General features: G+C 46.2%; 3 protein-coding genes across 4 annotated transcripts in view; 2 read left to right on the top strand and 1 right to left on the bottom strand.

Moving 5' to 3' along the window:
- The window catches only part of UTP4 (UTP4 small subunit processome component), a 34,638-nt gene extending 32,136 nt beyond the window's left edge, over positions 1-2,502 (bottom strand). Inside the window, exons 1-2 of one of the 2 annotated variants that reach the window (XM_032424460.1) lie at positions 2,443-2,502; positions 541-701 (exon numbers count right to left, since the gene is read on the bottom strand). In XM_032424460.1, coding sequence (XP_032280351.1) covers positions 541-699 — 159 coding nt within the window. In that variant the 5' untranslated portion in view covers positions 700-701; positions 2,443-2,502. Of the gene's footprint in view, positions 1-540; positions 702-2,151; positions 2,299-2,442 lie in introns of those variants that run through there. The other variant, XM_032424461.1, reaches the window with a different exon arrangement.
- A 40-nt stretch (positions 2,503-2,542) lies between these two features.
- CHTF8 (chromosome transmission fidelity factor 8) lies at positions 2,543-11,277 on the top strand. The gene is made up of 4 exons (XM_032424369.1): positions 2,543-2,633; positions 10,191-10,248; positions 10,508-10,625; positions 11,027-11,277. The coding sequence occupies exons 2-4, from the start codon at positions 10,226-10,228 to the stop codon at positions 11,249-11,251; spliced, it is 366 nt and encodes a 121-aa protein (XP_032280260.1). The 5' UTR covers positions 2,543-2,633; positions 10,191-10,225; the 3' UTR covers positions 11,252-11,277.
- Positions 11,185-12,095, top strand: DERPC (DERPC proline and glycine rich nuclear protein). The gene is made up of 2 exons (XM_032424368.1): positions 11,185-11,951; positions 12,017-12,095. The coding sequence occupies exons 1-2, from the start codon at positions 11,248-11,250 to the stop codon at positions 12,021-12,023; spliced, it is 711 nt and encodes a 236-aa protein (XP_032280259.1). The 5' UTR covers positions 11,185-11,247; the 3' UTR covers positions 12,024-12,095.
- Positions 12,096-13,247: the final 1,152 nt, after the last annotated feature.

Here is a 13,247-nt window from a genome sequence, read left to right as displayed (position 1 = left end):
CCGTAACAGCCCTCTGCATACACCCAAACAGTATTTTCCTCGTTTACTCCCAAATATAGGCATTTAAGTCTACATTCTCTCAGACAGATGAACTTAGAAATTCATCTTCCTACCATCATGTCACCAGAAAGTTTGATACTAAGATGTTTCATCGTTTTTTCTGAATTAACAATGAAATGGGTCCTGACGACCCCAGCAGGAAATGACACCTTACCAAAGTTGCAGCACTGCAGAGACTGATATAAAGCAATGGTCTTGACAGTTTCCCTTTTTGTTGTGCCCAAAAGATCCAGCAAACCTCAGTTTCCAAATGACAGTGAGCCACCACAACTCCTAGGTAGAATCTTTCTGACATTACACAGATCAAAACTCTGAGCTCAGACAAGAGACTGCATATTTACTACACAAATTACATAGTTCTAAACAACTCCGGAGAGTCACTCTCTTTTGATCTCTTTGAATATAAAAGACATACAAGATGTAGAATTGAACTTAAGAAATTAACTCAGCAACACGGAATCAGGCTTCCAAATGACTTACTTTTTCCTGAAAGTAGTTTGCTGACAAGTTATAAATTTCCACAGTGCCATCTGTTCGAGAAACAGCCAATCTGTTTGACTGGTTATTGTAAGCCACACAGCGGATCCCTGATGGAACATAATTAAAGAAACGTACTCGATGGACCTTAAATTCACCCATTCCTGGGGGAGGGGAAAAAGAGGCATTATTGTTAAATGTTAACAGCAGCATGTCACGTGTATTATTTCTTATCACTGTCCTGGATGGAAGAGCCCAACTGTATGTCACTGAGGTTCACTTCTAAATACCTAACCAATGATGCTTTCACACCCCACACAAGAATCTACAAAACCATCGCCAGAAGCACAGGATGCTTCAGCTAAAAACGAAAAGATCAACATATAGAGCATGTCCCAGACTCCTAACAATCCTGCCAATTACCTGAGGAAAGTACTCTGGGAAAGAAGGGTGACATAAGACTGAACATAACCTCGTTCTCTAATTGAGAGTGTGCACCTAAAGGAAGGGAGGCACATCGTGCTGACCAGTCGTATTAGAGGCAGAAGCTAAGGTACTCCTTTCTATTTTGTGTGTGAGGTTTCCGGGGCTGGGCGGGGGGAGAGGGGTGAAGAGAAGCGTAAACACCACTAACACTCTCAAGAAGCCAGAAATATTGACAGCCTAAATCAGTCTCTCAAAGTCAGGTCCGCAGAACTCCTGCATCAAAATTATCTGGAAAAAATGCTTTTTAAAAATACAGGATTCTGGGGCGCCTGGGTGGCTCAGTCGTTAAGCATCTGCCTTCAGCTCAGGTCATGATCCCAGGGTCCTGGGATCGACCCTTATCGGGCTCCCTGCTCGGCGGGAAGCCTGCTTCTCCCTCTCCCACTCCCCCTGCTTGTGTTCCCTCTCTCACTGTGTCTCTCCGTCAAATAAATAAAATTAAAAAAAAAAAACCACTAAAAAAAAAAATACAGGTTTCTGGGACACCTGGGTGGCTCAGTCGGTTAAGCGTCTGCCTTTGGCTCAGGTCATGATCCCAGGGTCCTGGGATCGAGTCCCAAATCAGGCTCCTTGCTCAGTGGGGAGCCTGCTTCTCCCTCAGCCTGCTGTTCCCCCTGCTTGTGCTCTGACAAATCTTAAAAAGAAATAAAAATAAATAAATAAAAATGCAGAAGGGGCGCCTGGGTGGCTCAGTTGGTTGGGCCGCTGCCTTGGGCTCAGGTCGTGATCCTGAGTCCCGCGATCGAGTCCCACATCGGGCTCCCCGCTTTCCCCTCTGACCCTCCCCCCTGTCATGTTCTCTCTCTCCCTCAAATAAATAAAGAAAAAAAATTAAAAATAAAATAAAATAAAAATGCAGGATTCTGGGTCCTACTCCACAGCTCCAGAATTCCAATCTCTTGGTTGGGGGGAGGATGGGGGTGGGGAAGGAAGACTAGGAATCTGCATTTTAGCGAACACTTCTCCCTAACTTTATAGCACGCTAAGTTTCCAAATTCCAGACTCAAGCTAAGGTTAGGGAAGTGAGGCTGATGGGGCAGGCAGAACCAAGAGCTCCTCAAGGGAAGGAAGCGACGGGACTTAGTCTGGCATCTGTCAACTATCCCCTCCCCACCGCCGCAAACATACACACTCGGCGAAGAGAAGGGCCGACTCTGGTTTGCCCCTCACTGGTCTTCCTTCAAGGTTAGGAACCCATGGGCAGAACAGGCGCGTTCGGCCCGGCCCTGCTAAGAGGGCGTCTGAAGCGCGCGCTAGAACTCCGCCGCCCCTTCACTCTCCGGCAATCTACGGAGTAGCCCCCACCAGGCCGAGGCACAAGGGGAACTGCGAACTCCACCGGCGTCGGCCTCAGGCCGCACCCCACAACTCAAATTCCTTTCTCTCCCGCCAGCTTCCCATACCCATTCCCCAACTCACCTACGGATGGGGGCTCGCCTCTCTCTGCCGCGGCCCCACGTGCGCGCGCCCTCGCGTGCTCTGCCCCGGAAGTGCTTGCGGCGCAAGGCCGGAAGTGCGCAGGCAGTGCTCGCGGCGGCGGCGACGGCGGCGGGAGGTTCGGTTGTCGCCCGTTGGCCGCGCGGCGCCGCGCTCGGCGGCCGCCATTGCAGGTCAGGCCGCGGGCGGGGTGCGCGGGAGGCCGCGGGGAACGAGGGCTGAGCCGGGGATGGGGGCGAGGGTGCGAGGGAGCGGGAAGCTAGGGAGCTGGGACCGGGTGGGGCGCTCGGCTCGAGGAGAAGAATGGCGAGCCGAGGGACGGGGAGCGGCGGGAGGGGGAGGGGCGGCCGGGAAGGGGGAGGGGAGCGAGGAGAGCCGCGCAGAGGTGGGGGCGAACCCAGAGGGCCCCCCGGGGTGGGAGGGCCAGGAATTGTGGGGGGAAGGGAGCGGTGTATAGACGGAAGGCGGAGGGAAGGAAGGGAGCGAGTGGGGCGGAGCGAGAGAAGGGCGGAAAGGGTGGCCGAGCGCGGGCGGAGGACGGAGAAGGGGGCGGCGCGGGCCGGAACCTCGAGGTACGTGCGGGAAGGGGCTCTTCCCCGGGTGGGGAGGGAGTCCAGCATGAGAGGCTTGCGGGAGCGGGGTAGAACTGGAACCCGGGAAGTAGCGGGAATATCAGAAAGGGGACTTGGTGGGAGGGTTGGGGGTGTAGGACTGTGAGGTTTGTTCGAGGGGACATTTTAAGTCGCAGGGGGAAGCTGCTGGGAGAGATCATTGGGAGGATGGTTAGAAGGAAGAGTGATCCAGGTTCTTTTGTGGGCGGAGTGAGAGACTAAACAGTGGGGTGGGGTCGGGTCCTGGAGGAGCTAAGTACTTCAGATTGAAGAGGAAACAGGGAACGATTTGGAGAATGGGGGTGGTAGAAGAACAACGTTTAAAGAGTAATTTTTGGGAGGAGGGTGGACGGTTTGAGGGGTGTGGAGGAATGCAGTTTAAAGAATAGTTTCCTTGGGAGGTAGGAGGAAGGGTTAAATAGGTTGGTAGGAGGGCCCAGCGAAAGTCTGGGGGTGAACTGGAAGGGGGGTTGGGGAAGAGAGGGGAAGCGGATTGAGAAGTCCCAGAAAGTGGGCGGGACTAGACATAGGAAGTGTTTTGTAGCTCCCACTGAAGGCATGGGAGGGGGTCGGAGGAGAGGGTGGAGAAGATGGGATTCGGTGGGAGGAGAATCCAGGATAGTGTGAGACCTCCAGCAGGGCTAGAAAAGAGGGCCTTTGGGGAATATAGGGGGTCATAGCAGTAAGAGGAGGAAGGGCTGAGATGGGGCTGCAGAGTAGCAGAAGATGGAGAAAACTGGAGTAACTCAGATCGACTGAAGCCATCTTTTCCACCCATTGTCTACAAATACCAGTAATTGATTCCCCCCATCATGGGAATCCTAAAATGTGATGGGAAAGTACCACGTGTATGCATAGTATCCACACATGTTTTTGAACACACTCTTCACTAATGAAAAAGTTTGGAAGCATTCATTTCCACCTACCCTCCATAGCCCCTTTTTGGAGGGGAGCAAGCTTCTCATTTGGAAACAGAATTTTAGTGTTTAATAACATAAGCCTGACAGGAGACAAGATTTTCCTTCTGAAACTTAGACCATCCCCTTCAGTCACAAACCACAATAACACTGCTAATAAAAATAATCTGATTCATTTGTATATGAAAACTTCCTGAATTGTTCATTTAATGGAAAGGCACATAGAAAAATAGTTATCTTTAGAGAAAAGAAAAAAAAACCTTTCAGAACTTAATCCTTGAAGCAGTTTGGTGAACCTTGACTGTCATGTTTGAATTTTTTTCCATTTATGTAAACTTGGTTTTACTCTGATAACCTGCTGCTTTTGTAGGAAAGTTTAGTCCACTATAAACATGAAAATAATTATACAGTATAGCATTTAGACATTCTATTGAACATATACTAAGAAAATGCCACATTCCCTGCTGGTAATAAGTCGTTTGACCCTAAAGGCTTACCATGTTTTAGGCACTGTGCTGAGGACTTTCCATTCATAACCTCATTAAGTTTTCACAACAGCCCTTTGGGATAGGTTCTTTCTTATACCCAGTTTATTGGTGGGGAAACTGAAACTTAGAAGATTAGATTATTAATCCCATGTCACACTTAGGATAAGTGACAGAATCCAGGTCTGATGACTTGAGTTCTCCCTGCATTCCTAAACAACTGTCCTTGGGACTGAATAAAAGCTCAGTAAATGCTAAGTGTTGGTCTCGCAATTTGAAAACTTTTTGTGTCATGTATTTAATTTTTTTAAATAAAAAATGAATTTTTATATTAAGAATTGTAAAGTTAAAGCCTTTATTCCCTATCTTAAAAAAATACAAGAAGAAAGGTTGTAATGAAAATTTATAAAGTACTGCTTAGCTCTAGTAAAATTTAATTATTTTTAGTCACCATTGAGTCCCCTTGTTTGAGTAAAAGCTGTATATGTTCTCTCTAATTGGATCCATACCACACTTCTGCCACATTATATTTTGGAGGTAGTTACCATTATGAGGATCATTGCTCATTCATTCTGTTGTCTGTAAGACATTAGTAATCTGAACAACTTAACATTTAACAATTTAGAAAGTAAACTATAAGAGACTTAATTTTGTTGAAGATTAAAATGAATCCGTGACAAAGAATGTCCTCTGTTCTTTTGGCTTATTCTGCCTTATACTTAGTTTTCAATCTTGGAGGTGACATTGAGTAGATCTCTAAATTTCATCAATTGAATATGATAAAAAGGCTTGTTTTTGACTGCCTACCCCAGAGATGTAATAGGTACTTGGCTGGTAGTTGTGTAGGTTACTGATCTTTGTAAAACAATCAGAAATTACACAGAAGTACTGTATTTGAGAATTTGTGGGAGAGGACTGCTGGAGAGGCCATATTGTGGAGGGGTTAAGTTCACATCCCACTTACTAGCTCTGTGACGAGTTACTTAACCTTTAGTTTCTCTAAGCATGTTTCCTCATCTGTAAAATGGGAATAAGAGTGCTTACGTCGTTGAGGTTGTTCTCAAGATGAAACCAGAAAATCAGATAAGTCTCCGCAGAAATTTACCTATGGGAGAAATGAAGCTTTTTGTATTATAATGCTCTGCCTGGATTTTTCTTCTTAAATTGTGTTTGTACTCTCATTTTTTTTCAGATTTTTTTCCCCAGGTTTTAGTAATAACTTTAATAGGAACTAAACTCAAAGTAGAGGTAGAAGTCAAAGACAGTTAAATAAGGTATGTCCCAGATTGATAGATACAGTTCCACTTAAATCTTTGAATTTTTTGAGTGGGGCTCCATTGTGGCTCTGGATTGGTTTTGAAATGCGGATTCTTTTGCTGTGCTGTAGTTTGTTCAGGGGTCTTAAAGTTATCAGACCACTGTCCTGAGAAACAGTAGTGTGTTGACTTTACCTGGGACCCCCAGACTGGCTTCATGTCTTAGGATGATCTGGGGCAAGAAATTTCTACAAATTTTGAAGCCCCAGAAAAGACCTTTTTTTTTCTTTTAAATAGGAAAATATTGAGAGTTAATTAGAATATTTAAAGTACTTTAGAAGAAGTTTCCTTTAGAAAGCTAAACTTGAGGGGTGCCTGGGTGGCTCAGTCATTAAAGCATCAGGTCATGATTCCAGGATCCTGGAATGGATCAAGCCCTCATTGGGCGCCTGCTCCGAGGGAAGCCTGCTTCTCCCTCTCCCTCTGCCTGCCGCTGCCTGGCTTGTGTTCCCTCCCCCTGCTTGTGTTCCCTTTCTTGCTGTGTCTCTCTCTGTCAAATTCTTAAAAAAAAAAAAAAACAACAAAACTAAACTTGAGTAAGTTAGGAATATAAAATTAAATTGTTTAGTGATGTGAAGGCCTGGAAAAATTAAGCAGGAAAAAATTTCCTCCTTTTTTGAGATACGGGGGTGGGAGGAGCTGAAATAATTCATTTCAGGGGAAAGAGGTTTCCCCCCCCCGCCACTTTGCCATCACTCCAGGCCCACACTAGTTGTGGCCTATGAGACTCCCCTCTGAACTACAGTGAATTAAACATCTTTCAAAAAGTGACATTGCAGAAATTTTTCCTTGGCTCTACAGTTACACATATTGTCAACTTAGAATTATTATTCTTAACCAAAGGCAAGTAAGTTGGTCCTCACCAAATCTTCCAATGACTCCTTTAAGTTTCATGATTTGATAGAGTGTATTTTTCAGGCTGTGTCTTCAAAGGTTTTTAATAAATCTGCAATTTCTGTACAAGCAGTATCTTAGAATAAATATGTAGAAATTGTTCTACTTTAATGTTGGAATTAGTTGAGACTGAAGACTTACAATTTTTTTTTTTTAAATGAAGATTGTATTTATTTGACAGAGTGAGACACAGCGAGAGAGGGAACACAAGCAGGGGGAGTGGGAAAGGGAGAAGCAGGCTTCCCGTTGAGCAGGGAGCCCGGTGCGAGGCTCTATCCCAGGACCCTGGGATCAAGACCCGAGCCGAAGGCAGACGCTTAACTGACTGAGCCACCTAGGGGCCCCTAGAATTTTTTTTGTTATACAGAAAGTATTTATCATAATGTTATATTTGTTATTACTAATAGGATTTGATTTGTATTATACTACTTCACCTCTTTGTTTTCTTACTACCTGCCTACTGTCAAGAGTATAGGGACAGATTGGGCTGCATGTTATCAGATTCTTTAGTCAGCTCCACATTAAGTGAAATACACATTCCCTGTTATCTCTGTCAGGTGTGTCCTCAGTGAAGTACCCAGGTATACCTACTTACTCTGGCCCTGAGAATTCAAGTTGCCTAGAGTAGTAATCTCAAGGAGCAAGAAAAGGAATAATAAAATTCAGGCGATAGCCTATTTTAAGGCACTAAAGTAGATTTTTGAAGATTTATTTGAGAGCATACATTCATGAGTGGGAGGGGCAGAGGAAGAGAGAGAATCTCAAGTAGACTCCACACTGAGCACGGAGCCAACATGGGGCTCAATCTCACAACCCTGATATCATGACCTGAGCTGGCCATTTAACTGCAACACCCAGGCACCCCTAAAGCAGAATTTTAAAATTTGCTAAAGGAATGCCTTCTCTTCCGTTTCTCCCATGTACATAAATGTAGCCAGGCCAGTCCACAGGTTCCTATGAGTGGGTCTGAACTTCATTAGTGTTCACATCTGCAGCATCCCAGTAGGACTAGCACTATTTTTAACCAGCATGACTAGGGACAGCAGCAGAATGGTGAAGCTGTAGGCCCCAGAATTTGTATTTTCAGGAGCATTGCTAGATGTTTGCCAGTATGGAGAGATCTACTGAGGCAGGGCCTCCTATATAAGTGGGTAAAGTTCTTCTGACCCAGCTATCAGGCATCTGTTTTCCTTTGCCCACTTGGGCCACTGTTGTGAATTCCTGTTCTAAAAGGAAACTGTTCAGGAAATGTGGAATGCACTGAAAATATTTCTGCATCCCCCTAAAACAGTCCATATATACTCCTCTCAGATGTGTTTCCAAAGGCCTTAAAGATTGATTTCCTTCCCTGCCGTGGTCTTCCAGAACTTGTTTATCTGTATGAACACTTAATTGTTTCTCAGAAACTACCTATGTATTACTATAGCCATCAAGAAACATATAGTGCATTATCAGTCATCAAAAGCTTAGTTATAAGAACCCTTTAATCTATATGCATTTATTAATCTTTAGAAACTTTCCAACTTCAGTTTCTAGTTATTGAGGTGTTTTTTTTTTAAAGATTTTATTTATTTATAGGACAGAGAGAGACACAGCGAGAGAGGGAACACAAGCAGGGGAAGTGGGAGAGGGAGAAGCAGGCTTCCCGCCGAACAGGGAGCCCGATGCGGGCCTCGATCCCAGGACCCTGGGATCATGACCTGAGCCGAAGGCAGACGCTTAACGACTGAGCCACCCAGGCACCCCTATTGAGGTTTTTTTGATTCATGCGTGAAATACACCTACCACTCTCTAAATTATAGTCAAAATTACAGTGTGGAAATACCGATTTGCTTTTTCCATTTTCTAAAAAAATAACTGTCTTTAAAACATTTTCGCATATATGTGGTCTTCACAGTAGTGTAATGAGTCCGATAATCTAGGTGTTAGCCCCATGGTCATTAAGTGACTTGTGTATGATGACACAGTGAAAAGTTCTACACTTACAGGCTGGAACCTGACTTTAAGTCTTCCAGTTTTAAATTGTAATCCTTTCTTCAAGAAACCTTAGAAGAATTTTAAAGGTGCTTTTGGTTGTTCAGTTGATGGTGGTGTAGGGCCTCCTTAGCCTGTCAGAAGACCTTTGCCCTTGAGCCTCGTGTATTTGTTCTCGAGCAGCACCACAACTGGCGCTGCTGCAGAAGGTCTGACTCACAGATGCCTTCTGGACCCCCTGTTGCCCTTCTGACAGTGTCTGCAGTGCCTGCCTGATGCTTTGATGTCTTTCATTCTCACTAGTACTTGGTTTTCTCCTTTGGGAACGTATTGATTTTGAGTATAAAGACAGGTGGCCTGGGTTCTAAGGCGTGTACAGAATCTGATACATAGTAAAAAATCAGTAAGTATTAGCTACTGTTTATATTTGAATTTGAAGACCAGTGAATTGACTGACCTTATGTTCCCAAAGTATGTTTGGTGCTCAAGAATAGAGTAGTTCTGCCATCCTATAAGGCTCCTGGCAATATACTTTTCCCTGGAGATCCAAAATGAAGGTTCATGTATCAGTGAAGAAACCTGTTTAACTTTTTAATCAATGTTTACTAAGCTTGAGCACAGTTACACCTGTTAACATACAGTACTACAGTTGGTAAACACTGGACTAATAACTTTCCACTGAGTTCCATTGATTTATTGGAAAGACTTAAACAGAACGTGTAGTTTAGATCCCCCAACCCCTCAGTCCCCCGTGAATCTATCTTTCCTAGAAAGACAAGTGAAGCCAGTTGTCTCAGGCAAAAAATACTCACTTTAACCCATTCTTTTAGAGTACTGCAAACTTGCCACCAGGTGGTACTGTTGCATAAAATGAAAGTGTCATGAAATGATTGTCAGGGTATACCTCAAAGATGGTCAGCGCATATAATGAGAATCATGTTAGATACCATGTAGCATTCACCAAAGTTGCCTGAAGGACTTTCTCATTTCTTGGCTTTTGTTAAAGGAGATCCTTTGAACCTTGAAATATAACCAGAGTGTTAGACTTGGGAAGTTCATATTTTATATCACCAAAGGGAAAAGTAAAATGTAAATGAATTATTTAGTTTTTTTAGAAATATGCAGAATAGAAAATAGAACGTTTTTTAGAAATATGCAAAATAGAAAAAAAATCTAAATGAATTATTTAGTTTTTTTTAGAAATATTTAGAATAGAAAATAGAACATTCAAGAGAAAGGCAAGTTAGCATAGTGGTCAGCAGTGTGGGCTATAGTATATGTTCTGGGTTCAAATTCTGGCTCGTTGACTAGTAAGTACATGATCTTATCTACTAACTTTCCATACCATTATTGACCATTGGTGATCTTAAGCAATGTTGAACATACAGTGTCAATTCAAAAATATTTACAGCTTATAGCATTGTTAGGGGAATGAAAGAAAATCTGTCTAAAGTACTTAGAAAAAGGCCTCACACACAGTACATGATAAATATTAGCTATCATTATTATTCTAAATTTTTTTTTCCTCTACAGCTTATTTTCAGTTGCTTTTTAAAGACGGAAAGCTCATGGTGCAAATTGTTATTTCCAGGTGAGTACATTTTGAGACTTTTTTGTTTAGCTTGAATGATTAGGGTTATATACGTTTGATATTTTCCTGGAAGAATCAGGGTCCTCAGGTGCATCTTGCACAGATCCTTGCATTTCATCTGTAGTTCAGTGCCTAGCACTGCCTAATTTTCCAAGAACTTGTGCTCAACAGAGTTCCTTTGGGCCTTGAATGGTGGTGTAGGACACTATTCATCCTTCACCCCTCAAAAATATTGTAACCGCCAGCCCTTTGCTTGCAGTGCTGGGGCTGGAGGCCTGGCAGAATGGGTGCTGATGGAGCTACAGGGGGAGATCGAGGCTCGCTACAGCACTGGATTAGCTGGAAACCTCCTGGGAGACCTACATTACACCACTGAGGTGAGGGGACTTTTCTTTCCCTGCCTAATGCCTCAGGAAAGCAAGCTACACCAAGGTGGTGCTCCCAGGACCCAGAGTGAGGACTGCCCTCAGGTTTGTTATTCGAGGTCTAGCTAATCTAAGCTATCTGCTTGTTCTCCCCCGACCCCTGCAGTAGCAGGGAAATTTAGCTTTGGGGAATCTGGAAAATCACAGTTCTAAAAAGTGGAAATTCTCTTACCTGGGGCTACAAAGAGTAAAAAGGGCACGAGGGTGGTTGTCTGGTGTGGCTCTTCAGCAGTGGTAGAGCCATGCCAGGGAGTGCAGGTGCCAGCATTGCTCGCCAGGAGCATCTCTAGAAGGCACCTGAGTGTTATGACCTTGCCCTGAACCTCAGGCATTTCATTCTTGTTCTGCCGAAGGGAATCCCTGTGCTGATCGTGGGGCATCATATCCTGTATGGAAAAATCATCCATCTGGAGAAACCTTTTGCCGTTCTTGTCAAACACACTCCTGGGGAGCAGGACTGTGATGAACTTGGCTGCAAGACTGGCACCCGGTACCTGGTGACAGCACTCATCAAAAACAAGATCCTTTTCAAAACTCGCCCCAAGCCCATTATCACCAACGTCCCCAAGAAAGTATGAAAGAACCCCGGATTTTCCCTAGAGAGCGGCCAACTCCTTGGACTCGTGCTCAGTTGCCACCTCGAGGACGGCTCGACGGTTCCCTGGGACCACAGGGGGGTCCTGTTTTGAACACAGGCCACCCGCTGGGCATGAATTCTGATCCCTTCCTCATGGCAACCGGTTCTCTTGGTGGAAATCTGGCCCCATTTCCAAGGAACCCATCGCCTTTTCCAACTTCATCAGGCTCATTGGCTTCAAATCCAGCACCTTTCCCTGCTGGTGCTCGTGACCCAGGCATGGCTTCTTTTCCAAGAGGGATGAATCCCACTGGTGCAGGTGCAGTTTCTTTCCCAAGGCCTGGTGGCCTTTTGGGCCCAGGCCCAGGGCCATCTCTAAACCCTAGGGCAGGGGCTCTTCCAGGTCCAGGGCCTCTGTCTAACCCAAGGTTAGGGGGTCTCCCAGGGCCGGGTCCTATGTCCAACCCAAGGTCAGGTGGTCTCCTGGGAACGGGTCCTGACCCCAGAAGTGGCGGCCCTATGGGCCCTGGGCCTGGGCCCAACCTGAGAGCAGGTGTCCTGTTGACTTCTGGGAATGGTCCTCCTAATCCTAGGCCTGTTGGCCTGGGACCAGGACCAAGTCCCAATCTGAGGTCAGGCTTCGTTGGTACAAACCCTGCCCCGAGGTCGGGTATGTTTCCAGGCCCGGGCCTTGGGCCCAGCCCAAGAGCAGGTGGCCTGGGCCCAGGCCTTGGACCCAACCCAAGGGCAGGTGGCCTGGGCCCAGGCCCTAATGTGGACACCAGAGCGGGTGGCCTCCTGGGCACAGGATCTGGTCTTAACTTAAGAATGGCTGGACCTCAAGGCCTAGATCTTGCCCCCATTCTAAGAGCAGCAGGTCTTTTAGGAGCAAATTCAGCTGCTTTCTCACAGGCTTCTGGAAACATGGGCACAAGCCCATCCTCTATGGCAAGAGTACCTGGCCCCATAGGCCCAAACTCCGGTCCTGGCTCTCGGGGAATTGGCCTTCCAGGGCCAAATCCATCCATGTCCAGGGCTCCTGGCCCCATAGGTCCTAATTCAGCTCATTTTTCAAGGCCAGCTGGGCCCATGGGGGTAAATGCGAATCCCTTTCCAAGGGGGGCAGGTTCGGGGGGCCTGAATCCAGCTGCCTTCTCTCAGTCCTCTGGCACATTGGCTTCAAATCCATCTACCTTCCAGAGGTCCGCTGGCCTCCAGGGCTCAAGTCCAGCAATTTTCCCAAGAACCTCTGGGCCACTAGGTCCCAACCCAGCTAACTTCCCAAGGGCCAGTGGCTTGCAGGGTCCAAGTCCCGCTGCCTTCCCAAGGTCTACTGGCCCATTAGGCCCTGGTCAGGTTACTTTCCCCAGGTCAGCTCCTGGGCCCCTGGGCTCTTCTCCAGCAGGCCCTGTGGGTATCAACCCAGCTCCTTTCGCAAGGCCATCTGGGACCCTGGGTCTAAACCCAGCTTCCTTTCCAAGGATGAATGGCCCTGTAAGCAAGACTTTGGTCCCGTTTCCTAGAGTGGGGAGCCTCCCTGGCACAAACCCAGCTGCTTTCCCCAGACCAGGGGGTCCAATGGCTGCAATGTACCCAAATGGAATGTTACCCCCTTAAACACCGTTTTCTCTCCAGGACCACTTTGGTTTTTAGGCACCATGGTTCTGGGCAGGCGCTGTGTTACAAGTAAGGGTAGATGCGGAGCTGCAGTCTGAAGTACATAGCTGGGGCTCAAGTTCAGATGAGCCGTCTTTTTCCTTTGCTTTCTTGACTGAAGGTGAAATGTTTTATGTGGGAGATGGATAACGGCAGGTGGGAATGATCCTGACCTTGAGAGAAAGGATCTCCAGCCCTCCAGAAGCCTGCTGTGCTTTTGTCCCACAGCTTTCTGCCCCTTGTTTCTTACTAGTTTCTTGAATTGTTCATGTGGACTTTTCCTCAGGGATACATTGGCCTGCAGGTCCCAATTCACATGTAGTCCCCTGCTCACCACTGGA

This window comes from Phoca vitulina, unplaced genomic scaffold, assembly GCF_004348235.1.
Source record: "Phoca vitulina isolate PV1807 unplaced genomic scaffold, GSC_HSeal_1.0 scaffold30, whole genome shotgun sequence".
In the NCBI taxonomy this organism is placed as follows: Eukaryota; Metazoa; Chordata; class Mammalia; order Carnivora; family Phocidae; genus Phoca; species Phoca vitulina.
The sequence above is the reverse complement of the archived record's forward strand: the minus strand, read 5'-3'. Positions and strand labels throughout refer to the sequence as shown.

Coding starts and splice junctions, on each gene's coding strand:
- CHTF8 (XM_032424369.1), top strand. CDS start 10,226: ATGGTGCAAATTGTTATTTCCAG. Junction 10,249..10,507: donor GTGCAAATTGTTATTTCCAG/GTGAGTACATTT, acceptor CTTTGCTTGCAG/TGCTGGGGCTGGAGGCCTGG. Junction 10,626..11,026: donor ACCTACATTACACCACTGAG/GTGAGGGGACTT, acceptor GTTCTGCCGAAG/GGAATCCCTGTGCTGATCGT.
- DERPC (XM_032424368.1), top strand. CDS start 11,248: ATGAAAGAACCCCGGATTTTCCCTAGAGAGCGGCCAACTCCTTGGACT.